Consider the following 24,580-nt stretch of genomic DNA (forward strand, 5'->3'; position numbering starts at 1 on the left):
TAATTATTTATTTTGTTTATCTATGTAATTTTTAATGTTAGTTAATATTTTGTATTTTTTCTCTGTAGGCAATCAGATCACCATTTAAGAGCAGATATTGAAATAAAGAAATTAATTGATTATACATTTTTTTTTCCGTTCAATGTGAGCTATTTTTTAGTTTAGTCATTTACTTAAAGATACCACTTCTTTGTTTTTCGAGTCAATGTTTATTTTTACTTGTAAAATTATTATATATATTTTTTAAATTTGTGTTTTAGTGTTTAAGGAGGTGTCCACGCCTTACGTTCACTAGGAACATGTGAAAATAATACACATAAATAAACAAATAAGAAACGTCCGTGAAAAAATGCCCATTTAATCTTTTTATTCAATGTCCAAATATACATGTTAAAGAAAAAAAAACTTATACTAAACTCGACTAGACAAGAGCAATGGTTCTTTAATGCTATTCTTAAACATACACTTAAAAAAAAAAAAAAACTTGAGCCGGTTTGCAAAGTGGCCTAGACGTCCGTGCGTAAATGCGCGTTATTCTTCCTTAGTTTCTTACATCTAGTTACCTCGTATTTATTTATGAAACCAATTTCACCCCTTTTTCACCCCTAAGGGTCGAATTTAGCAAAATGGTCGAATTGTGATTAGTAGTTTTCGTATGTTTATTATTGGAACCCCTTTTTTATGCTTGAATATATTCTTAGATATAATTAATTATCTAATAAAAATATATTTACCTCCCTTTCACCCAATTGATATTTAATTTCGTGATATGGTTAGATTTTTGTTGGTAATTTTGGTATATTTATTATTGGTGCCCAATTTTTACATGCTATTTTAGATTCCATTATATAATTAATATTATTAAAATTATATTGACCCCTTTTTTACCCTTTAGTGGTTTAGTTTTGCAAAAAGTTAAAATTGTAGTAGGTAGTTTTTGTATTTTTATTATTGATATAAAATTTATTTCTTTTATTTTTATTAGACTCTTAAATACAATTAATTGTCTTAAAACCTACTTACCCCTTTTTATCCTCTTAGGAGTGTAAATTTGTAGCTGTGTGTAACCCAAATTTTAGTTAGCAAAAGACCTTACTTATAAAGTTTCATCAAAATTCGTCTTGTAGTTTTTAATTGAAGCTGGTACAAACAGACAAAAAAAATTGAAAAAACAATACCTTTGAGTTATAAATAATAATGCTAGATTTTTCATCGTTTCATCTAACGTACAGACTTTTCACCTCAAACAGTTTTATTATTATTTCACAGATAAGCAATCAAAATATGCTAATACACGACAGTATACATGAAAATATTTTTTTTGTTAAGAGATTACCTTAGCGGGGTTTGTCCCGTTCCAGGTGATTATTTTGTACTTACGTACCACACGGTAAAACGTGCTGACTTGTTGAGTAATTATCGCATACATCTAGCATAATTAGCTAAAAAAAAAATTGGCATTTTTAACGTTTTCGTGCAGTATGGATAAGGATAATAAATTGAAATACAAAACTGGAAATTTTTATGTTTAAAGTCAATTGTACTGGCGATACGGTTTTAATTTCTTTCAGAAAAATAAATATTTAATTTTTTGTCGCTTTTTAAAAAAATTCGCATTTTTTCTGAAAGAATTAAAAACCGTATCACGCAGCAGACACCAACATTGCCTTTAAACCCCCCCCCCCCCCCTTTTCCTCCCTCCAAAAAAAATATTTCAGTTATTTATTCAATTTGATTGACAAAATGTCTACAAGTTAAACCGTGTTAAGCAAATATGTGAAAACCCCTGTAATGCGACCTGGAACGGGACACACACCCTTTAAAGCGCCCCATACATATCCGCTAGTGTATGGGGTGCTTAAGCGGTACGCGAATAACCAGAGACCGAAAAAATTCGCGAATTCTTTTCGCGATATGCTAAAATACAAATAGTTATACCTCAGTGCTACCTCTGATATTGGCTCACAACTCACCTGGATGACTCTGGGCTGATGAGAAACACCCGACGTTAGCTTTATCGAATCACAGGCTGCTACGTTATAACGTCTCAAAAACACAGCAGCCAAATGAGTGGGTGACATTTGACCGAGCGTACGTGGAACTATGGAGTTCATCCTGCAGGTCATTGAACCCGCGAATTTTTCCTGTCCCTACGAATAACGAAGTCGCGGGCCGGACCCCCGGGTCCTCCGCTGCTGCTGTGGCGGGTCGCGCCTCGCCTCGAGATGAGCGGCTTGGTGGGCTTAGCGGGCCGATGTCACCGCGTCTCCCGCGCCGCTGCTGTCGTCTCCCCCCCCCCCCATCCCCCCCCCCGGCATCCGGCTCGACCAGCCCTCGTCGACATGCGCCGTCACGCGTCCACACTCAGGGACGTCTGTCTAGTCCGGCAGGAAGCGGCCTGCTGAGGGAGGGGGGGTGGGGGGGGGGGGGGAATGCAGGGGCGAGCCTGGCTCGTTGCCTCGGCCAGCTGCGCGCACCTACCTGCATGCCCGGCGCACACCTTAACAAACGAGTTTTCAAGATTATACGTTACATTCCTAATCTATTAAAAAAAAAAAAAATTGGTTTGTCTGTACAGTCGGATTACGGACGATAGTTTAACGTGACGACGTCATAACAAAACATTCATGAAATGATTGCATACTTTTACGAATAAAATTGAATAATTTTTATTTCTATTATCACTATTTCGTATGGATACAAAGAAGGAGTGAAATGAAATCTACAATTTAATTGATAAATTTACTTTTATTTGCACTCATTAATTCAAAATATGTTTATTAATTTAACGAAGAGATTTATTTTAACTATAACTTTTATACATGTTCGCTATTTAACTTCTTCCAATCTGTGTTGTTCTGTTAAGGATAGGACGATGATAGGGAAAGTAGGAAACGAATGGGAGTGTTTCAAGTTTGATGTGCCTCGAAAAAGTCAAATCGATGGTTGTTCCAATCGAGTGGAAGAGAGATAGATGCGGCGCAAGCGTACAATGAGCGTGACGGGACACAGTGTAACGGAACAATGTGCGTAACGGGACATTTTTACGTGCGTGCAGCCGGCGTCCATCGATTTATTAGACGTTTCACGTCAAAAAAATAAGAAAAGCTCTTTGGTATCAATAGTAGCCCAAACATTACCGAAACTACCAACTACAATTTTTCCATTTAGCAAAATTCTAAAAACCATTAGGGGCGCAAATGTGTGTGTTTTTTGAGATAAATAATTATAGCTCAAAGTCTAATCTATTACAAAATATTAATATTGGGTACCAATAATAAGCATACGAAAACTTTCAACCAAAATTTTACAGTTTTGCGAAATTTAATCCCTAGAGGATGAAAATGGGGCATATATATAATTTTAAGATAATTAGTTACATTTGCTAGCCTAATCAAAAATAAGGAAAGAAATTAGACCTCAATAATAAACATACAAAAACTACCTACCATTATTTTACCATTTTGCGTAATTTAATCCCTACAGGTTGAAAATGGGTAAATGTGGTTGCTAATTAATTTCAAATCGTGTTTATGTAAGGGTGTCTGTACATAAAGATATGCAGTCAAGTTTTCCGGACTTTTCCTGAACAAAATTTCACATTTTCCTGTCTATTTGTTTTAGTTATTTATCTATTAATAATTTTCTGGAAGAAATAAAACAATTGGCCTCCACCAACCAAATAGCGGGCCTACTGTTCTCTATACTTAATTCAGTCAAACAAATCCTTGCATAAACAATTTTTATAGTGTACGTGACTATGCACTAAAACATCATTTGAAAAAAAAAATTTCACATTCTGGGTGATGGCAGATTGGAGCCTGAATATTTACCCATCAACTTGCTATCACTGGGGAATTTCGATGACTTTTCCAAGATTTAAAGTAAATTTCCCGACTTTCCCTGACCAATCCCAACTTTCTTGACCTTTCCCTGATTATCCCTGACTTTCCAGAATGTGGAAGACATGTGTTGTGTGTGCGCGCGCGCGTGTGTGTGTAGAGTGCGTATACTGCAAAAAGTGACCAAGTCGAAAATTGAGGCTTGGTCAGGATAGCGACATTTTAACTCATAGTCTACTGATTTCAATTTTTTTCTTTAGAAGTACTTCCGCTCTTTATTTGGCAGATTTTTAATCAATCTCAATTTTTTAAACTATTTCCTTGGTCACTTCATGTCTTTTTGTAATTATCTATGTTGTCATTTCCACATATAATTGGTTAAATAATCTTTAATTAGAAGGTCAGATTCGAAAAAAAAAAAAAAAAAAAAAGGAGTTTGAACTTGACGTTAATGCAACTCGGTCTGCTAATAATTTTTATATGCCCGTGCGTAGAGAACATGTGTGTGTGTGACTTTGTATAATAAATAAAGACGTGAACATGGTTGAAGCTTCGATAATTTCAGTTTGTCCGTCGTATCCTTTCCTGGCTGGGAGCGAACAGCGGGGACTTGGTTAATCCTGCTACGACGCGGCTTCGTAATTAGCAAGAAAGAAAAAAAAAACCTTTAGTAATTTTTGTTTTGTTTTTAAAGTTCGTCAGTTTGTTCGTGGTGTTTGATCTCGAATGCGCATGGCCCACATCCATCCAGCTGCGATGCCGTTACCAGCGGCCATGAATGCAAAATATTCGCTCTCGTATTCACCCTACATTTTTACTACCTTTTCTTTTTTTAATTTAGAACCTCGCCACTCGAACGCTCTAGTGATCCTCTTCGTTGGGCCACTCTGTTCCCCCGCTGCCCCCCTCTCCGCTTAAGTATCCGGTTTAGCTCGGTCGCGATTACACGAGCGAAGAAGTTTCCGACGTCGGAAAAGCGGAGTATGTTAAAAAAAAAAGAAGGCAGGCATCCGTGCGGTTTACCCCTCCCCCAATTCCTCCTCTTCTTATTACTTTTTTTTTTTTAATTTGGATGCTGCGGGTGGCATTGCGTGATCTCTCGCCGGCCCCATTGTGCGTATCCGCGGCATCTCCGGAGGGCGGCCATTGTGCCGTGTGGTTTGCTGCCCGGGGGGGAGGGGGGTCAGGGGCATTACTCTCGGAACACAATGCCCCCCCGCGCTTTTGTTGCTCGGCCTTGTGGGTGAGGGGGGGGGGGCTTACTCGCGCGCTGTGACACGCTTGTTAGCGCCCCCGCCGTCGGCCATTGTTGGTGGGGGAGGGGGGGTGGTGATAGTGGAGTGCATTCCCTGGTGTCTCCCCCTCCCACTTCCACCAGAAAAACCCCCTCCTGCGGGATATTAACAATCGCTCCACGCCACCTAAACCACACTTCAATACGGTCGAGTTAGGGGGGTATTCGGACGATGTTATCAGCCCGGCAAGTTGATCCGTTGCGCTGTGTCCCGGAAACCGCGCTCGCCGCATTCGAATGTAACTGTTTTTTTTTTGCAGGTTGATTAGCATTTTTATTACCGCTGTGCCCGTAAGTGAAATGTGAAAATTACAGATAACTTGTGAAATGGTGCATTTGCATGAAAACAACTGTATCACTACAAAATAGTGTTCGTTATATTTTGTCCCAGAACCTCCAACTTTTAAGTTTTTTTTTTTTTGTAATCTGTTCCCTGAATAGCATTAACTGCGCATAATCAATGAGCATTGTAAAACGAAATAAAGTCAAATTGTTGATACTCGATTAACTTTCACTATCATTGAATTAAATACCAATAAAAATAAATAAATTTTTGTGCGAATTTTTTTAAAGAAATAGTAGGTATTATCTCGAAAAACGCATTTCGTATATGCAAAAATAACCATAGCCATGTGTTGTAAAATTCACAAAATCTTTCTTACTTATAGTGGTACAAACTATTTCTTGGCGACTGGTTTCACAAAGGTGTCTTTTGTTAAAGTACGGAAAGAGTATTTCTGCGTGTAAAAATAGATGCCAATGCAGATGTGTTTCCTTCGCCTGAAGCCAGTGCCTGCAGTAGCGGAAGGGTGGACCGGGGGGGATGGGCGAGGGGGGCACTCTCGCGAGCGGGCGAACACGCTGATTGGCCAGCAGGGGCGGACGAGAGAACGAGAGCGCCCCTGGTGGTGGACAGCCGAGACAGTGGACCGGCTGGAACTGCGTTGCTTCCATCACTTTCTTCCAGCAACCTTTCACTGCCGCGCCGAGGGGGAGGACCTGACCAGTCCCCACCGTTCTGCCCGGGATCTTCTTGTTCACCGGCAGTAGCAAGGCGCCATCTACTTTCCGGATATTCCCGACGCTCCGCAGTTCGCATGGCTCCAGCACACACCGGGACCCCCAGCGCTTCCTTCGCCGACGAGACTGCTTCATGCTGCGCGCCGACCTTCATCCGGGCCGGCCAGTGGTCCGCGGACTGCTACTGGTTGTCCACGCCCCCCCCCCCCCCCAGCACAGTGAATAACTGGGAATCCCCGTGTTTTGTCACCGGTAGCAGGTGTGGCACTGCCGGGTCGCCCCCAGTTGCAAAGCACGGTAACCCGAAATATCGCCGGTTACATCCCGGTTCACGATGCTTCTTACACCTCGGAAAGACGACAGCCAATCGTTACAAGTACCTAACGCCTGATGAACACACAACCTGTGCCGCATTACATCAGTGTTTTGCTAATTGTATAACTTGCAGGGGCTGCCGTATAGAACCCACCAGCTATTTATTTCTGCTTGGAGATCTTGTCTAGACTCTGCAGGAACAAGGTATATTGGGGGAAAATATATAATTGTTAGGGACCTGCAAAATTCGATGTTTTGATGTGTAACATCTTAGCCTTCGGTACACGGCATTTGGTGGGAGTGATTTCGCGAATGCGACGGAAGTAAAGGACCAGAAATGTGTGACAGCCACGGCGCTGCCATCTGTGGCGGATGGCGCGATTCAATGTTCACAAAGACAATGGGGAACTTTAAAGTATTTACTGTTTAATTAATTTTAACAACATTGGCAGTATTTTAATAAAATACATTTTTCGAAAATTAGGTTCGGGGTTTAGTATTTTTTTTCAAGTCTTTTTTCGCTTTTATCGGAGCCGTTTCGTCACATAGTTTAAAATTTCGTTCTATCAGTCAAATAATTCAATAGTCGACGTAGCTGCTCCGGCAGTGAATTCTAACGGCGGATGCGAAAACTACATGTGATTCGCGTCCAGAAATTTAGTAAAAAATACAATTTGCGTACATTTATCGCGCTCGATTTTATTTCAAAAGAATTCTGCGTTGAATTTCGTGTCCGAGTTTCGTATTATAAGTGTATTTTGCAACGTGAGAACACGTGAAATTGTTCGTTACGGAGGTTAGATGTTATATATATATCTCTGGTGAGAACTGAAAAACTCAATTTTTTTTTTAAATCTGATACCAAGTTTAACCTTAAAACACTTGTACTTAAATAAGTCGGTGTATTTTGTCCGTTGGTTGCTGCAACAATTTTAACTTCCGGCCGTGTTACATTTGATTAGGTCGTTTAATTTTTTTTTAATTTTTGTTATTGGTTAATCGTCCTTCGGGCTGTGTCAAAACTACCTGCAGTCCCAGGAATACGTTTTTTTTTTTAAATTAATGCTGTACAATACTTTTATTTGAGCTGTTCGTTAGATAATAATGCTAATTTTTACAGGTCTCTTATCACATTAAATCGAAGACCTCTGTGACTAGTATTATATGTCCGCAATCGACGAAGTCTCATCCTATCTCTCTCTTTATATATGCACACATATGAATAATATGTACACATGATAGTTAATGCACACGCGCTTCGCTACGGTAGTCCATAGGCATAACACTCACACTCATTATGCATGCTTGCCCTTTTGGATACGCCACTTCCGTGCCTCGAATGAAAAAAAAAATTAACTGAATAAAATTTAGGAAGTCAACTTATGAAACAAGAAAATTATTTAGAACTAAAATAACCCGTAGAAATATAAACCAAAGACGGAATCGTGTATTCATAAGTTTTCAAACCCCCTTCTAATTCGCACTTATTAAAACCAACAATGCCGTGTTGCTATGTTGGAAAAGATGATTACAGAAAGTACATGAAGCATCGACAATGCAATAGCCGTTGACAGAAGACGAAGTATGCATCATCAACAATGCAAAAGCCGTTGACACGGAGATTATCGGGAAAAATTGTGCTCGAACATCATAATGAAAAATCGAAAGTAAAAATAACTAAGATGCGTTTAGAAAAATCTCTTCTACCCATGAGTATCCACGTACCAAATTTCTCGGCTTCAGACAGACTACCGACGGACAAACTATATATTGTATTAATCTGTATAAATAAAAATGTAATCGTTCGTTAAAAATCTTAAATCTCTGAAAGTTCTTCACCGATTGATTTTAATTTTGGACACAACGTTGCATTCAAATGCGCGCGTAATTTTATATACATATGTCACACATATGACCGGTAAAAATATATATAAAATATATAGGTGTAACAAGCATATATTAATGAGTGTTTGTGTGTTCAGCTACTGTTTTGTGAAGATAAATATATTTATATGAAGATACAGAAATATATAGCTATAGCTATAGAGAAAGATAGAGCAAGGGCTATAAATAGACGTATAAATATGTAGAGATATATAGATGGGAGATTGATATATAGTTTAAAACATAGTTTACATAGACAGATATAGAGATATAGAGTATTGTGGATATATATATGTAGAGATATAAAATATTTAAATATATAGAGAAATATAGTGGATTTATAAAGGGACATATACAGAGAGATAGAGAGAGAAAGAGAGAGAGAGATGTTTTGGATATGTGTACATACTTCTAAAAAGTTACAAAAAAAATTGTGTGATTTCGCATCTCTTTCTTTTACATTTAACACGTCTGAGCCACAACAATCTGTGGCCGGTACAGCTAGTACTTACATAAAATCAATACTCACGCATTAATGTGTTCGTGTTTGGAGTCGAGCCTAATGCCGTAAACGCCCCTGTTCCGCATGCTCGACTTCCACGCAGGAGGAGTATGTTTCCGCGGACTGCAAGCGGACCGTCGCAATTTCGCTTTTACAGACCCCCCCCCCCCCTTTTTCACCACAACCCCTATCCATGCCGCTTCCGCCTCGCGTTCCTCGCGTGTTTTCCTGGTGAAGTCACCTCCCCCTCCCCCTCTACCAGCCAACAACCCCCCTCGCTATATTTAAATTCATAATATATTGCGAGGGCCGGCGTCGGCAGTAAACCTGCCCGCGGCAAATTGTCGCGTGCGGGGCTGCCGGGTTTGGGGAAGGGGTTGGTTAGGGTCTCCACGAAATTAGTCGTCATAACTCGCAGAGGGTTGAGGGGGTTTAACGTCGGGCGGATTTCTCGTTTACATCCCGGTCTCCGCGGGTGTGCCGGCTGACGAGTGAGGATACAGCAAGGAGGGGGGGCTAGCTGCAGGGTTCTCCTCCGGGGTGGAGTAGTGGAGTGGTCGTCGCTCACCAAGCTTTTATTAAATTTCTTCTGTGCGGTTGTTATGTGCGGGCGCGCGCCTCACCTCCCCCCTCCCCCCATTTTCCATTTTTTTCTCTCCTACTTCCCTCCCCCTCCCCCCCTCCGGCGACAACGGCTCGTCCCCGCATCGCAATGACTTGCTTGCTATCCCCCCGCCCTTTACCCATTCCCTTCATTTCGCGTTTCCATTCCGAACGGATTTCTGTTTTTTTTTTTTCCCCTGCTCGGGCCTTCGTTAATTCTTAAGTGAATGTCCATTACGAATTCCCACCTTCCCCCTATCAGCCACTCTTTCTTGGTAAACAAGCGAAAGAAAAAATATAACATTAATTAATTCTCTTCCTAATGTCGAGCCCCCCCCCCCCCCCACTTTTTTTTCTTTGCCCCTACGTCCAACCCCTTGTCCACGTCGTGCCGGAGGGAAACGTTACGACGTAGGGGACAGTCTGTAAGGGCGAAGTACAGCGGGGACCTTGTGCGCCTCAGGACCGCCACGGTAGCTGTGAAGAACTTACAAGAACCTTGGGACATAATTTATGACGCCAAAACCTAACATGAACTGACCAAAATATATCAGCCCGAAAAAGTGCAACTCGTCCACATGAAGTGTGTAACTGAGTATTAGGGTATTCGGAAATGTAACCGATTTTCAGAACGAGGAATCACGGTAGTGCTAGGTAATTTCCTTTTTATTAATCGTGCATCAGGATTTCCGGTGAAGTCATTAACGGCAACTGTGGCGGAGGAGAAAACACTTTTCTGTTGGGGTTCACTAAAAAGGAAACCCACTGCCCTTGTGGTAAGAGGGATCTTCAAAGGCTAAGGGAGACCGCTCTAACCGAAAAAGAAGCAGGCTCGAAAGCTTCAGTTTCGAGACCTGTGGGCTGATAGCTCGCACTACCTACGGGGCATTAAACCCCACCATATTGGATTTTTTTTTTTTCATATTTTTGCTGTGATTCTAATACTAAACTCTTCATCCCATGTCAAGACATTAAGTGTATCTCCCGAACCTTCTGTACCTTGTTGCAACCACATATTCACTAACAGCCTCTAGTCTGTAAGCGCCGCGTGGAAATTACCCTATTATGTCACCCGGCCGACTACTACTGTCATGATAGTCACACCAGTGTACAAGTGTTAACTTCAACTCGTAGGCAAAGCTAAGTCCTATGCCATGTCAGACAAAAAAAATTATCACTGAATCATGTATTGAAAACGGTATCAAAATATTTGTAATTTAAATATGGAGACGCCCAAATCCCCCTTAAACAAATATATTAAAGAAACATCAACAAAGGAAACAAACGTACTTATCTAAAGACGACGACTTTCGACTTGTAAAGGCTAACGAAAATTGGGTTATATAACCAGCCCCGCCCGAATGGTTTTCCGCTGGTCTGACGAAACCACTCCAGGAAAACTTCTGAAATGATCCATTCCTTTTGGTTGCAGGCCATGGTTGTCTCTTTACGCAGTTTTCTTGCACATAACTATGCCGTACTGTGTGCGCGACTCAAGAAAAAAACACAAAAAAGTTATATAATGTCCAGACTGTTTCACGTCGCATGCTTTGTTTTGGACGCGGAACTACATTGTAGTTATTGAATGACAGAATGGCCGCCTCCAAATATTTTTTGTTGATAGCGAAGTGATTTGTAGCTTTCAAACCACACATATAAGAGACAAATGTAATCATTTTGTTACTAATAAGTTTTGACCAGCAAGTTTTCGTTATATTTTGGTGACATTTTATATTCAAATAATTAACTGACACTTATGTAATTGGATCACGATTTATTTGACTATTAACACCCAAAAAGGAAAGGGTCATCTAAGCAGGAAGATCAGCGAACAGTGTGGAAGATACGTCTCAGGTCAAAATAATTAGGGGGTTAGACGAAAAATATAAGTGGATCAGACGAAAAAATAATGAAAGGGTTAAAACCAGATCCTTTACAGAGACTAATTTCAGTACGATATGCTGACAGATAAAGAAGAATTAGCTCGTTATTGAAATTGTACAGGATGTCGCGTGGGTAGGCCAGCACACTTAACAGACGCGAACACTACATCAAGTCTGCTAGTATGGTGTATAGTCTCCCCGAATGGCTAATAATGCTGCACACCTGCTTGTCATGGACTCGATGTGATAATCAGTGAGGATTTTTGGGGGTTACGTTCCAGTTTTGTGGGAGAGGTCCTGGTCTCAGCTGCGATGCCTCCTCCTGATGTGCTCAACAATTGGATCAGACTCCGCTCGTAGCTCGTACTTACGCTGAAACCTCATCTCGTGTGATTCCATGAATCTTTTTGACGTGTTTCAGATCCCCTAACTATTTTGTTCAAAGCGTTTGTGTCTCTGTATTCGTCGAAATAAACAAATATAGCTTTTTCAAAGAACAATAAATTTGTATGGGTGAACAAAAATCGTCGACACAGTAAAAAAAGGTTTCTAAACCCACGGTATATTTTGTTACGTGTACGAAATCAGTTTTGTTGCGCACCAAGCACATTTATTTCATTTTCCCCCGTCTGCAAACAAATATTAGTTTTTTTTTTTTATGGAAGGAATTTTCTTCTCGGCGATGGGGCCGTGTTTCAGCAGGGGCGCGATACTCTTCTCGTTTCTTTCCTTCAGCACCCCCTCCCCCCCACCAACATACTCACCCCCTGGGACCGAACGGGGTGCTGCCACTATGTGCTCACGTGGTCTTCAAGACGGTGACACCTCATTTCCACGTCTTTCCCCCCCCCCCTCCTTCCCCGCACTGCTTCCTGCTCCCCTCGCCCGCCCGGTCTCGTGCCGCGCCGGGCTATTCCTGTCTGTCCCCTTCCCGCCCCGGGGACTCCGCCGCCTCCGCCGCCTCCGCCGCCTCCGCCGCCGCCGCGCAGTCGTCGCGCGGGCGAGCAGACTTCCGTGTCGTCCCGCCTCTCTTCTCCGGAGGGCGGCAGGCCTCAAGGTCAGTCCGCGCAGGCGCGGCGCAACAGTCGGTCAACCCGTTCTGTAGATGGGTCACGCATTCGATACACTTCTCTTGGACATGCGCCATTGCGGTTGTGCGCTGTTTGGTCGTCAAATTAACGAAATAAAAAAAAAATGAAAACATAAAACCCTCCGTGGAACAAGTCTAAACCAGCTGACGTCAAACAGATAAACGCAACGACGAAAACACCTATATCGACTGTTTTCGTCGGTGTTGTCGTTGTTTTGTCCGTGATGATATGTTCATCTTCATCGTTGCGTTAGTATATTTGCTGCGTTTTCCAGGGTTTTTTTTATTGTCGAAACTGTCCCGTCGTTGTTAGCCCGCTGTGTTCGTCTATGCTGTTATTATTATTTTTTTTCATGAATAAATTCCTTCAACGAAATTCTTGCTCTGTCTGATATTCAGGTTTGAATTTGTTTGTCTGTGCTGTCATCACTGTGTTGTCCATATAGGTACATCGTTGGGTTTATCTGTTTGACATCAGCTGATTTAGGCTTGTTCTCTGTGGGTTTATGTTTTCATTTTTATTTCTTAGTTTGATTTCTTGAATTTTTTCCATGACAAGCAGTGCAAAACTGCAATGGCGTATGTCCAAGAAATTGTATTAAATCAGTCAGTTAACCCTTTCGCTCTATTGGTCCACTGAAGTGGACAATTCATATTTCGGTGTCACACGGAGTAGCTAAATTTTGAATGTGTGGGTCATGGTGTAGCCTACATTCTAGTCGACATTATTATTTAGGAATATGAAAGAAAGTTATATGTTGTTTTAAAAATTATATAATAATATTTAATTTAATTAGAGCTTAATCTTACAACCACATAAAATATAACTGAAAGGTTTATTGTTATTTTGCTTCTAATGTTTCGTATTTTCTGCACTTGTTTTTAAGTAAATTCGTGACAAAACAATTTTTAATTTTTTTTTTTAAATTATTTGCTAAAATGTGCTTATTTTATGGTTCTTACTACCTTAAAGGCAAATTCTTATGTATTGAAACGTGGAATCGTGTGGTATACAGTTTTGTATTAACCGCTCGTAGGATGTAGTTTTCGTCTTCAAACACCTTATTTTTAATACTTCATTCATAAATCAATGGAAATTAGGTTTTCCCAATATCACCGTAACCTTTGCTTTTCATGGCTTTGAGTAAACCTAATTTTTATTAATTGATGATATTGGAGCATGCGAGAGTGTTCTGCCTGTGGACTTCCGTAGAGAAGCATGGGCGCATGTGCCAGTTGATTATAATATATTATTGTCAAAAAACTAAATGAAAACATGCACACTAAACTTGCACACTAAAAAAGGTCATAAATTATAGTTTTAAAATACGCGCTTTTGTCAGTAACGAACTTTGTTAAAAACAAACCAAAAGTGCCGAAACTCGAGGGAATTTGCTAGTTGCCATTGAAAATTTCCACTATTCACCTCCTGGGACTCCATTGTCATATCAGTTCGAAGAAACCAAATTATTTTATGGTCAGAAGACGTTCGTTTGCATATGGTTCGTGAGTTAGTTACATAAAACTAATAAAAGCGTGCTAAAATAGCCCAAAATTTACTTCTAAAGTTTTTTTTTTTGCATTAAATATTTTAGCCTTCTTTTTTAGGGTGAAAAAAAAGGGGGGGAGGGGTATTTCACGTGACGTGTTGTGGAAGATCCGCCTCTGGATTTAGCGCAGGGAAATTTTAATATTGGTTTGGCTTTACCTCACTGATTATCCAGTAAAATAGATTTATAAATCATTCGGCATATCGGAGTGCAAACAACAGATAACCGTTGGAAGTAAAAAGTGATAACAAAATTCTACTTTGTAGAATGAATATGTCGCGTGTTTCTGTCTGGTTTTGTGTACACGCGTAGACGTATCAAGTAAATATGGTTTCGTACTATCTTTGAATGATTATGGGAGCACTATAATTTTTTTTGTACTTTTTACAAGGAAAATCCTTGACAACTCAGTTGCCAACGATATCACTTGTGAACTACAAGGCAGAGCTTTGAAAAATTGCAAATGATACAAAGCTCTGCCTTGCAGTTTTACAAGTGATATTGTTAGCTACTGAGTTTTTTTACAATGTAATATTGATTGAAAACTTGTTTTGGACATACGCCATTGGTGGTTTACACTGTATGTGGAAGAAAAACTTCAAGAACAGACAAAAATGCAGATCTGTTTGTGCATGATGACGGGAACAGATGTCAGTTCCAGAAACGTCGCAAACGTTTTGTCACTTGTAGCCTTCTGCATGTGTGCATGTGTGTAGCATAATCTCTGAGTTCGCCTCTGCGTCGCTGTGTGTAGTTACGTTGTGCACATTACCTGTTTAGTATCATCTTTGGGATAGTCTTAGGTTGTGTTGTCCAAGTTTGTTGTTTATATTTACTGTTCTTGTTGAAACGTCAACCCGCTGAGTTGTCTGTGATGTGATATTTATCTGACAAATTCCTTTCTTCTTTGTTGACTAAGCATTTAACTTCTGACATCTTAGCTTATTTTATGTATGTATTCATCTTTTTTGTCCGTTCTTGACAGGGTTGGCACGTTTAAAACAAAATGTTTAAAACAATATGTTAAAAATTGTTTAAAACAATACACTCTGAATAAAACAAATTTAAAACTCAATGTTTAAAACATTCTGTTCTAAACATGTTTTTTATATGTATTTTAAAAAAGTTTTATTTCTTACGAAAACGAAAACTGCATATTGACATTTTCATCGCAAGCATCACTGTCTCATTGTAAGTCACCAATTGTGATAAATATCCAGACTAGGATGAGAAATTTTGAAGTGAAACACATTCCTCACGTAAACATAAAATACCAGCACTGCTTGGGGTCAAACCAGTCATACATTTTAGGGTGCCAGTTCCACTAAGTTCATCTAACCTAATTAAAAATTTTTGTTAGTTAAGTGCACGTTTGGCAGCCTTCTCTGTTCCTAGCAGGTTCCTTACAGTACTATGCACAAACTCGAATGTGGAGAAAAGACGTGCACTGTGTAACTGATGTACCAGGTTCAGAGTTGCATGATGAGTACTTTTCTCCAAAGCCATCCACCATACTAGAGGTTTAATCTCTTTTAGTGTTACAGGACTGAATAAGTACTCCTTGAAAGGTGAACTTTTTGCCTTGTACTTAATAATATCCGGAATGGCTACAGTCAGCGAAAACCGGGCAATGTCAGGGAATTCCATATTCAAAAATGTGTAGCAATATATGTACCTTACACCTGATGGGACTTCTGCTGAAACCATATGTGCAAAACATATTGTGGTGGTTTTTATTAAAATTAATATTATAAACAAAAAAAAGTTTGAACTTAAAAAAAACTCTTTAAAACATGACAAACTGTTTAAAACAAAAAAAAACAGTTTTAAACATTAAAAAACATGTTTTTTGATTTTTTTTTTTAAAAAATGTTTTTTTTCCCAACCCTGATTCTTGAAGTTTCTGCAAGACATACATTGTAAACCAAACTGTTTTTTATATTTATACGCAAGGTGTATTGTGTGTGTATATATATATTTTTATATATATATCCTCTAAGTCGTCCAAAGTAAAATGGTTTTTATTTATTAATTTGAAAATAATAATTAGCTCATTTTTTTTGCATAACTGTCAACGTCACTATTTCAGCTATTATGAACCAGCACGTAATGAAAATTAAATATATTGCATAGAAAAAATCATGTTATTATTAAGTGTAACCGATTACTTCCTAACACAATTATTAGAATACCTGTGAGGGAAATTGTAAGTAACTTTAGGCTTAAAAATCGTGTGAATTGGCAAGTTTATTTTGGCGCAAAAATTAATCAAACGGTTCTCAAATTTTACTTTCTGTTAAGTGTAACTTCATTACATCTGGTAGAGTGTGTCGAAACGATGAATTATCAGAGCGTAACGAAAAGTGCAACGTTCAGGAGTGAGGCGCTCAAGGGTAGGTGGAGGGGACATATATGTATAAGTCTCTCTGCAGTATTTTCTCCGACGTGTTTACTACAATAATTGTGAATCTTCAATTGCGAATTTTTAATTTTTTTTTTTTTCGTTAAGACCGAGTAAAACGAAAATAATTGTTTTATTTTTCGTTTAGTTTAATGGATGATCATTGAAGTGTGAGGTTTCACTTTGAACGAGTCATTTTGAGTCAGGAGTCTCTAGATAATATTTTTTTTTCCGTCAGCGTATTCCCGTGACGGTGGGAAGGAAGTGAAATGTTTTTGGCGGTGTAGGGTGTCCGACTCGGCATGGGCTCTCGGCCGTGGACGTTTGTTTGGGTCGCTCCAGCATCACCCGCCAGCCGGTCCATGGATGTCTGAGGTTGTGTGGGATGGGGCGGGGAGGGAGGACTGCGCAGCGCGCGCTATCTGGCTCATCGGGCCGGAAACACGCCCGCCCGTGACGTCACGACGGTGAAGGGGCGCGTCCGGTCCTCTCTGCTACATGTCTCTCTCTCTCTCTCTCTCTCGCGTGACCACGGTGGAGTGGTTGGGGGGGGGGGGGGGGAGGTGAAATGCCCAGGCGGCTCGCATTGCACAGGGAGAAAAAAAAAATATTCTCTGTGCTTTTACAAACGACTCCTTTGGAAACCAGTTCGTAGCACTACAAGAAAGATAATTACATACTTCATATGCAACACACGGCTATGGTTATTTTTTGCATGTATGAAATACGTTTTTCGAGATAATACTGGATATTTCTTACGATTATTGCAGCATCATTTTTATTTTTTTATTTTTATTTGGATGTTTCATCCGAGCATAATATTTTTTAACCATGCAAAAATAATAAGTAAATTAAATAATTCGCCAATCTAATACTGTAATACCCGGCGGTCAATTCACTATTCAATTTAGTATAGCGTCTGCGTCCACATTTATTTTTATTTTTCTGTCACCGCCAAGCAATACTTAAACCTTTTTTAATTTTTGAGGTTGTGTGTCTGTTTATTTTCTTCTGTGATGGTTTTTTGGACGTTGATGCTGAAGGTTATATTTTACTTTCAAGAGAATTTTGTAATTTAGTAGAAAATTATGTGGATCTTATTACTCAAGTTTTCCCGGACTTGCAACAAAATTTGAATAGTGATCAGTGGTTGTGCGCAAGAGCAATATTGGGGCCAACAAATTATATCATTAATAAAATCAACACTTATATTTTAAAAGAGTTGCAAGGGAAAATGAAGCAGTATTTGTCAATAGATACAATCGTGAATACAGAACAAAGCACTTCATATCCTGCGGAGTTATTAAATTAATTTGAACCTTCGGGAGTACCCTCACATAAACTTCAAACGAAACTAAATGTACAAGTTATACTTATGCGAAATCTAGATGCTCCTCGACTATGTAATGGAACGAGGCTTCGGATCACACAATTGGAGCAGAATATACTTGGTGCCACTATTTTAACAGGTGTCGGTAAAGGGGAAAGTGTTATCATACCTCGAATTCCAATTATCCCCACTGTTCTGCCGTTCTAATTCAAAATAGTTCAGTTTCCCGTCAGGCTTAGTTTTGCTGTTACCATTAACAAAGCGCAAGGGCAACATTGCAGGTAGCAGGGGTGCATTTTGAAAAGCCATGCTTTTCCCATGGCCAACTATATGTAGCCTGTTCGCGTGTGTCCAATGCCCGAAATGTACACATATTTGCACCGGACAGATAAACATATAACATAGTATACAGGAGTATCCTAGAATAATACTCTGATTTAAGCTCTTTTCAAGAAAAATTAATTTATTAAACGTTAATGCTTTGAACTTTTTAAAATGTTAGTATTTAAAATTATATAATTTTTGTAATAGTGAAACATATTTCAATAAAGCATGTCTTCAGTTTTTTAAGCTAAATTGTATGTTAGAATATTTAAATGCTGGTGATCCCATTCATGCAATAAAAAAAAAACAATTACCATATTATTGTGATCTTTGATACTTATCTAAGGACATGACGCTAGCGAAGCCGCGGGTAAAAGCTAGTATAGATATAAATTATTTAAATAAATATTCCACCTACCTGCTGCAACGCTAACACAATGGGTGTGATAACCTTTTTATTCATTTTTTGTAAACCATAGTTTTTTCATTTAGTAAAAGGTTTTAATTAGTCATTTTAGGAACTTTTTGATTTATGTATTTCCTTGGTTCCCATAGCCTCTCCCCACTCTTAAGTAGCCTATAATCCATTTAGGTTGGAAAAAAATTTCTGATTTGTTTTAAAATAATCACGGAACTTCACCTATACTTGTAGATATGAGGTCTTTACAGCAGTATTTCAATACACACTATTAAAAAAAAAACATTTCCTATAAAACGTTATATTATAGCATAACCACGTTGTACAAAGCAGGGCTGAAAATCTCACTTTTATTTTTAACTACGACAGTACTTAATAACTAATGACTGAATGTGCATCAAACCATTAACCCTTAGCGTATTGCGTTAGCATCATTTGCAACATAGCATTCACAATCCATGTTTACCCTGAGGAGAAAATGGAAGTAAAGGCAATGCTTCTATATCAATGGGAATAAAAATTAATTAATGTAATATACAATTTTATTTTTAATATAAATGCAGGGCTAGGTTAGCCTAACACCCATCTTGTAGACATTGTGTGACCTAAGTGCTTTCTATACATATCCCACTTGAGTGTAATGTTTAACCCCCAAGGACTAGAGTTCATGTATTATCAATGAAAGAACTTTATATTACAGTAATTTTATTTTCAGTTTTACTATTACCTGCAGTTTTTATACATAATCGGTTATTATTATTAGTCCCTCTAAAATACACTGAAATTTAATATATGTAAGTAAATATGCATTTAAGCAATCGTGTTTCATTTAATGCCAAATAAAATGAAGGTTGGGCATACCTGTCAATACCATCTGGGTTGGATCACAAATACGTGAAGAAGGGGGAAAAAAAAACATACATTTTTAAAACTACTTCACATCAAAGTATTTTTTTTCAATGCACATAATCCATTTAAATACTTTTTCAAAATTACACATTTACGATTGTAACCGTGTTTGTCGAGAATCGAGGTCACAACACTGACAGATTTATCCGTTTCCGTGAGTAAAATAAATACTGACATTACGCATTATTATATTTGAAAATAAAATAAAAACTATTCTTCCTGCAGTATAGGCAATTTATTATGTCATAAAAAATTTTTTTCGAGCTTCTACAAATTAATAAATGACATGCCACACGCTCCCGTTTACATACAGTAAACTGTCTACGTCAGCGCACATAGCGGCAGAATATTTCCCTGAGCCAAACTGTCCCATAAGAAAACTCGTTTTCTTCCTAACCTGTAGTTGAATTAACCTTGGCTGAGGGCCATATAATGTTATGTGTACCGCTTAAATTTTATAGTGGCCCTATGCACGACAAGAAGACTGCGCGTCAGATCAGAGCCTTGGCTTGCGCTTAGAGGCGATTACGTTCTAAAAGCACCAGCCAGTATCGTACTTATCATTCCGCCTCACTAGCACACATACACTCCTGACTAGGCGGCCCCCTTAAGCAGCCACTTCCTTTGTTTTCACAATCCCAACTCTATACTTTGGGCCAATGTTTCTGGTGACCCGCGAACACACACAGAAAACAAAAGTATCTGTACTTTTACAAAAAATTCCTTTGGAAACCAACGCCAAGAAATATTTTTTTAATACTACAAAAAATATTGTAACTTTCTACAGCATATAACTATGATTTATTTTGCAAATATTTAATACATTTTTCAATATAATACTGAGAATTTCTTACGAAAATTATCTCAAGATTTTATATTTTAATTGATGTTTTTTCAAGCATAATTTTTTAAACATTGGAAAAGATAATCGAATATCGAATAATTGTACTTTATTTGATTTTATCATGATTATTAATATGGGCAGATAATACTGGAAAGCTATTCACGGAACGGTTTACTAATAACTTTAACCATTCAAGATACTGGGACAACACAAAGCATAAATGCCCGGGCAAAGAACCAAAACCCAGTATTACTACGAACACTATTTCATAGTGATACAGTTGTTTTCATTTAATTATAAAATCAACTAATTTCTTTTAAGTTTATATGAATAATTCTTTCCATTTACAAAAAAAAAATCGTTAGTGTGCTGTTAAACACGTATCGGTAAAGTCTGCTTGTTTAAAAACGCATAATGTTTCTGTAAAATTACACATACCATGTTTCTGTATTATTATCATAACACACCGTGTTATTTTATATCATGTTGATGTACTTTTACTAGGACGTTGTGGGTGTAAATCTTTTACAATAATCGTTAATTTACACGAGAAACAAATTATTTATTGGGAACTAGTTTCCAACGGTCTTTTGTAAAAAGCACAAAATTTTTTTTGCGTACCTGGAAAATTTACGTCAGTCTAGAATGCTATTATTGTTTCTACATTTCATCAGCCCATCGGTCCTTGTCTTATTACGCGTTGTTTGACATGCTCTGACTGGCAAGCTGCTTAAAAAAATACTCATAAATTTAAAAAAAACAAGACCGTTCAACCGAATAATGCGTGACCCGGAGGAAAAACAAATAAAATATGGCAGCAGCCAAAGAAGACAGGGCGTTAAATGGATTATGAATACTTTTTTTGAGTCTCAACTTATCACGAAAAAAATTTGAAGTTTTTTTTTAAATTGTGTTTATTTGCGTGATGAATTCCCATTCGCCATATAGGTAGTGGATTTTTTTAATGCTTATCTGAGCTTTCGTTACGAGAAGATGTGTTTTCAAGTTTACGAAAAAAAAAAATACTGAAAGTAAACTTTTTTTTTCAAATGGTGTAGCTAATTTGTGTTTGGGTTTGTGTGTATATGTATATGTATATATAATATTCCGCAAATATATTTTTTAGTAGATTCAACAACATATGCTTTGTCATGCGTTCAAAATATTAACTTTGCTACATCTCATATCTGGCTGGCCCAAATTAAAAAAAAAAAAAATACGAACGACTATTCTGTTTGTATCGAACAAAGATATATTTTGCAGTGACGCCATTTAGGAACTGTACATAGTTTTTTTTTTTTTAAATGGGATTGAACTATTTATGTAAAATTACAGATAATTGCAAAATGAACTTTTATGTAAAAACAACAGTATCACTACAAAATAGTGATACTGGGTTTCAGATTCTTACCCAGCCATTTATGCTTTGTGTTGTCCTAGTACCTGCAATAGTTACAAGTCATCTGTAAACAGTTCGCTGAATAATAAGCTTAATAAAACAAAATAAAATCCAATCATTGGATGTTTATTTATTTTATTTTTAATTTATTTGTTTCATATTCTTTGACCCCATTTCTGGGGTATGATACATGTCAAGTACATATATAAATATATATATAAAGTTTCACAAAAACAAAACAAAAAACATACAATTAAAAAAAATTTATAATTTCACAAAAAAAAAACAACACAAAAAATACAATTACATTTTACTTCAAAGTTATTCATTAAAGCATAGTTATGAAACTACTGAAAGTATAATTAAAAGTGAAACAGAACATATAACACATAATTAGTATGCTATAAAGATAGTAATAGCATAAATTACAAGTGGGTTTGAATTTACCCTATAAAATCTTTACTATTAATTTTTTTTTATAAAGTCTTCAACATCTTTGAAGGATTTGTTCGATTAATTTTTTCCCCATGGTTCAGGAAAAAATATGCTTAAATAAAAACATAATTTGAAATATAAAATTATGCTCCAATTTTCGTTGGAAATATTTTTTTTTTATCTTTCTTGCAGTGCAACGAAATTATTCCTTGGGAACTGGTCTCCAAAGGAAAATTTCGTAGACAGTTCTGCGTGATATCTTCCGTCTTTGTAACGGGTGTTGTGTTGTTTTGTTGCAGACGCAAGAGGGCACGCGCCGACTCAGACGTCGTTAACTTCGGCTGTCGTTGAAGATAACGGCCGCAAGGGCTGTCGCCGGCGGTGCCATTTGGGACTGCGCGCGGCGGGATCGCTCTCCGAAGAATAACAACAAAAAAATAAAGATGCTGCAGAACTGCTCTCCAGACAGCGAGAGGACTAAGTATAGAGACACACCGTGCTGCTCGAAATAGGATTTGTTCATAGCTTGTCTAGTCGGATCTCCTCCCCCTCCCCCCTTCAGGCCAACCCGAGAGCGACACTCTTTCCCCCCTCGTAATGGAAAAAATATATTTTTACCAGTAGGGGAAGATATCGGGGTAGCTCACAAAGTCATTTGGTAGTCAAATTTTTAAGCTGCGTCTGCAGTGTGTGTTTTTTTTTTTTTTTTTATCTGGAGAGGGTGCAAGAAAACTCTAAGAGCTCGATTTACGGAGGAAGGATATATTTAAATGTATAATTACTGGTCTGGTTTCCGTAGCTCCCCTCGCTTTCTTTAATTGAAACAAGAGCTGCAGAGGCGAAGAGGACGACTCGGGGGATGGTTTTCGCGGGACTTGTTCGGGGAAGCGGTGCCGCGGTGGGATGCGGCTGCTAATGACCTGCCTGTGCCGCGGCGAGGCCGGGGCCGTGTCTCCAGGCGGAGCACCGGGCCACGGGGGCAGCGGGTTGGATGCGATCTGCGATCAGCTGTGAGCTCGCCTTCGCGGGACGATCGTCGAGCCGCGCGAGCACGACGCGGGGTGGATGACGACGGCCTAGTCGCGGGGCGAGCAGACACGGCCCCCATGGCAGACGAGCCCCACGCCCGCGGAGGCGGCGGCGGCGGTAGCCCCGCGCGCCGCCTCTCGCAGCTGTTCGACCCGCTCGCCAGGCTATCCGAGTACTCGGGGGCGGCCGGCGGCGGCGGCGGCTCGGCGCCCGCCAGCCCGCGACTCCTGCCGCGGCGCGCGCGCATCGTGGGCGCCGCCTCCCCGCCGCCCCCGCCGCCACCGCGGCCGCACGCCTCCGCCGCGGCGACCCCCCCGCCCCCGCCGCCGCCGGCGCCGCTGCTGCTGGACTTCATGGAGCTGGAGGCGGCCCACCACTGGGGGCTGGACGGCGGCCCGGCCATCAACTGGCAGGAGCGCTGCTTGGAGCTGCAGCTGGAGCTGCACCGCTTCCGCAACCAGGCGGGCCGCGTGCGCGACATGCTGCGTGAGAAGGTGAGTCTCTTGCTCCTGCGGCAGCCGGTGGCTTCCTCTGCTGTCTGTGCTCGCCCTTTCCTCGGTGGCTTCCTCCTCGGGTAGCCTTCGTCCTTTCCTGGTGGCTTCCTCTGCTGTCTGTGCTCGTCCCTTCCTCGGTGGCTTCCTCCTCGGGTAGCCTTCGTCCTTTCCTGGTGGCTTCCTCTGCTGTCTGTGCTCGCCCTTTCCTCGGTGGCTTCCTCCTCGGGTAGCCTTCGTCCTTTCCTGGTGGCTTCCTCTGCTGTCTGTGCTCGTCCCTTCCTCGGTGGCTTCCTCCTCGGGTAGCCTTCGTCCTTTCCTGGTGGCTTCCTCTGCTGTCTGTGCTCGTCCCTTCCTCGGTGGCTTCCTCCTCGGGTAGCCTTCGTCCTTTCCTGGTGGCTTCCTCTGCTGTCTGTGCTCGTCCCTTCCTCGGTGGCTTCCTCCTCGGGTAGCCTTCGTCCTTTCCTGGTGGCTTCCTCTGCTGTCTGTGCTCGCCCTTTCCTCGGTGGCTTCCTCCTCGGGTAGCCTTCGTCCTTTCCTGGTGGCTTCCTCTGCTGTCTGTGCTCGTCCCTTCCTCGGTGGCTTCCTCCTCGGGTAGCCTTCGTCCTTTCCTGGTGGCTTCCTCTGCTGTCTGTGCTCGCCCTTTCCTCGGTGGCTTCCTCCTCGGGTAGCCTTCGTCCTTTCCTGGTGGCTTCCTCTGCTGTCTGTGCTCGTCCCTTCCTCGGTGGCTTCCTCCTCGGGTAGCCTTCGTCCTTTCCTGGTGGCTTCCTCTGCTGTCTGTGCTCGTCCCTTCCTCGGTGGCTTCCTCCTCGGGTAGCCTTCGTCCTTTCCTGGTGGCTTCCTCTGCTGTCTGTGCTCGCCCTTTCCTCGGTGGCTTCCTCCTCGGGTAGCCTTCGTCCTTTCCTGGTGGCTTCCTCTGCTGTCTGTGCTCGTCCCTTCCTCGGTGGCTTCCTCCTCGGGTAGCCTTCGTCCTTTCCTGGTGGCTTCCTCTGCTGTCTGTGCTCGTCCCTTCCTCGG

At 40.2% G+C, this 24,580-nt stretch overlaps 1 protein-coding gene and 1 long non-coding RNA gene across 7 annotated transcripts in view; both read left to right on the forward strand.

Annotated features, from left to right (window-relative positions):
• The window catches only part of LOC134530465 (uncharacterized), a 226,649-nt gene extending 204,164 nt beyond the window's left edge, over window positions 1-22,485 (forward strand). The window contains exon 3 of the long non-coding RNA XR_010074824.1: window positions 22,343-22,485. This is a non-coding gene — a long non-coding RNA (uncharacterized LOC134530465). The remainder of the gene's footprint in view (window positions 1-22,342) is intronic.
• Window positions 22,486-23,381: 896 nt separating this feature from the next.
• LOC134528267 (uncharacterized protein CG43867) overlaps window positions 23,382-24,580 on the forward strand; it is a 553,493-nt gene continuing 552,294 nt past the window's right edge. For all 6 annotated transcript variants that reach the window (XM_063361743.1, XM_063361747.1, XM_063361745.1 and 3 more), the window contains exon 1: window positions 23,382-23,566. In XM_063361743.1, coding sequence (XP_063217813.1) covers window positions 23,426-23,566 — 141 coding nt within the window. In that variant the 5' untranslated portion in view covers window positions 23,382-23,425. The remainder of the gene's footprint in view (window positions 23,567-24,580) is intronic.

The sequence above is a fragment of the Bacillus rossius genome, chromosome 1 (genome assembly GCF_032445375.1).
Source record: "Bacillus rossius redtenbacheri isolate Brsri chromosome 1, Brsri_v3, whole genome shotgun sequence".
NCBI lineage: Eukaryota > Metazoa > Arthropoda > Insecta > Phasmatodea > Bacillidae > Bacillus > Bacillus rossius.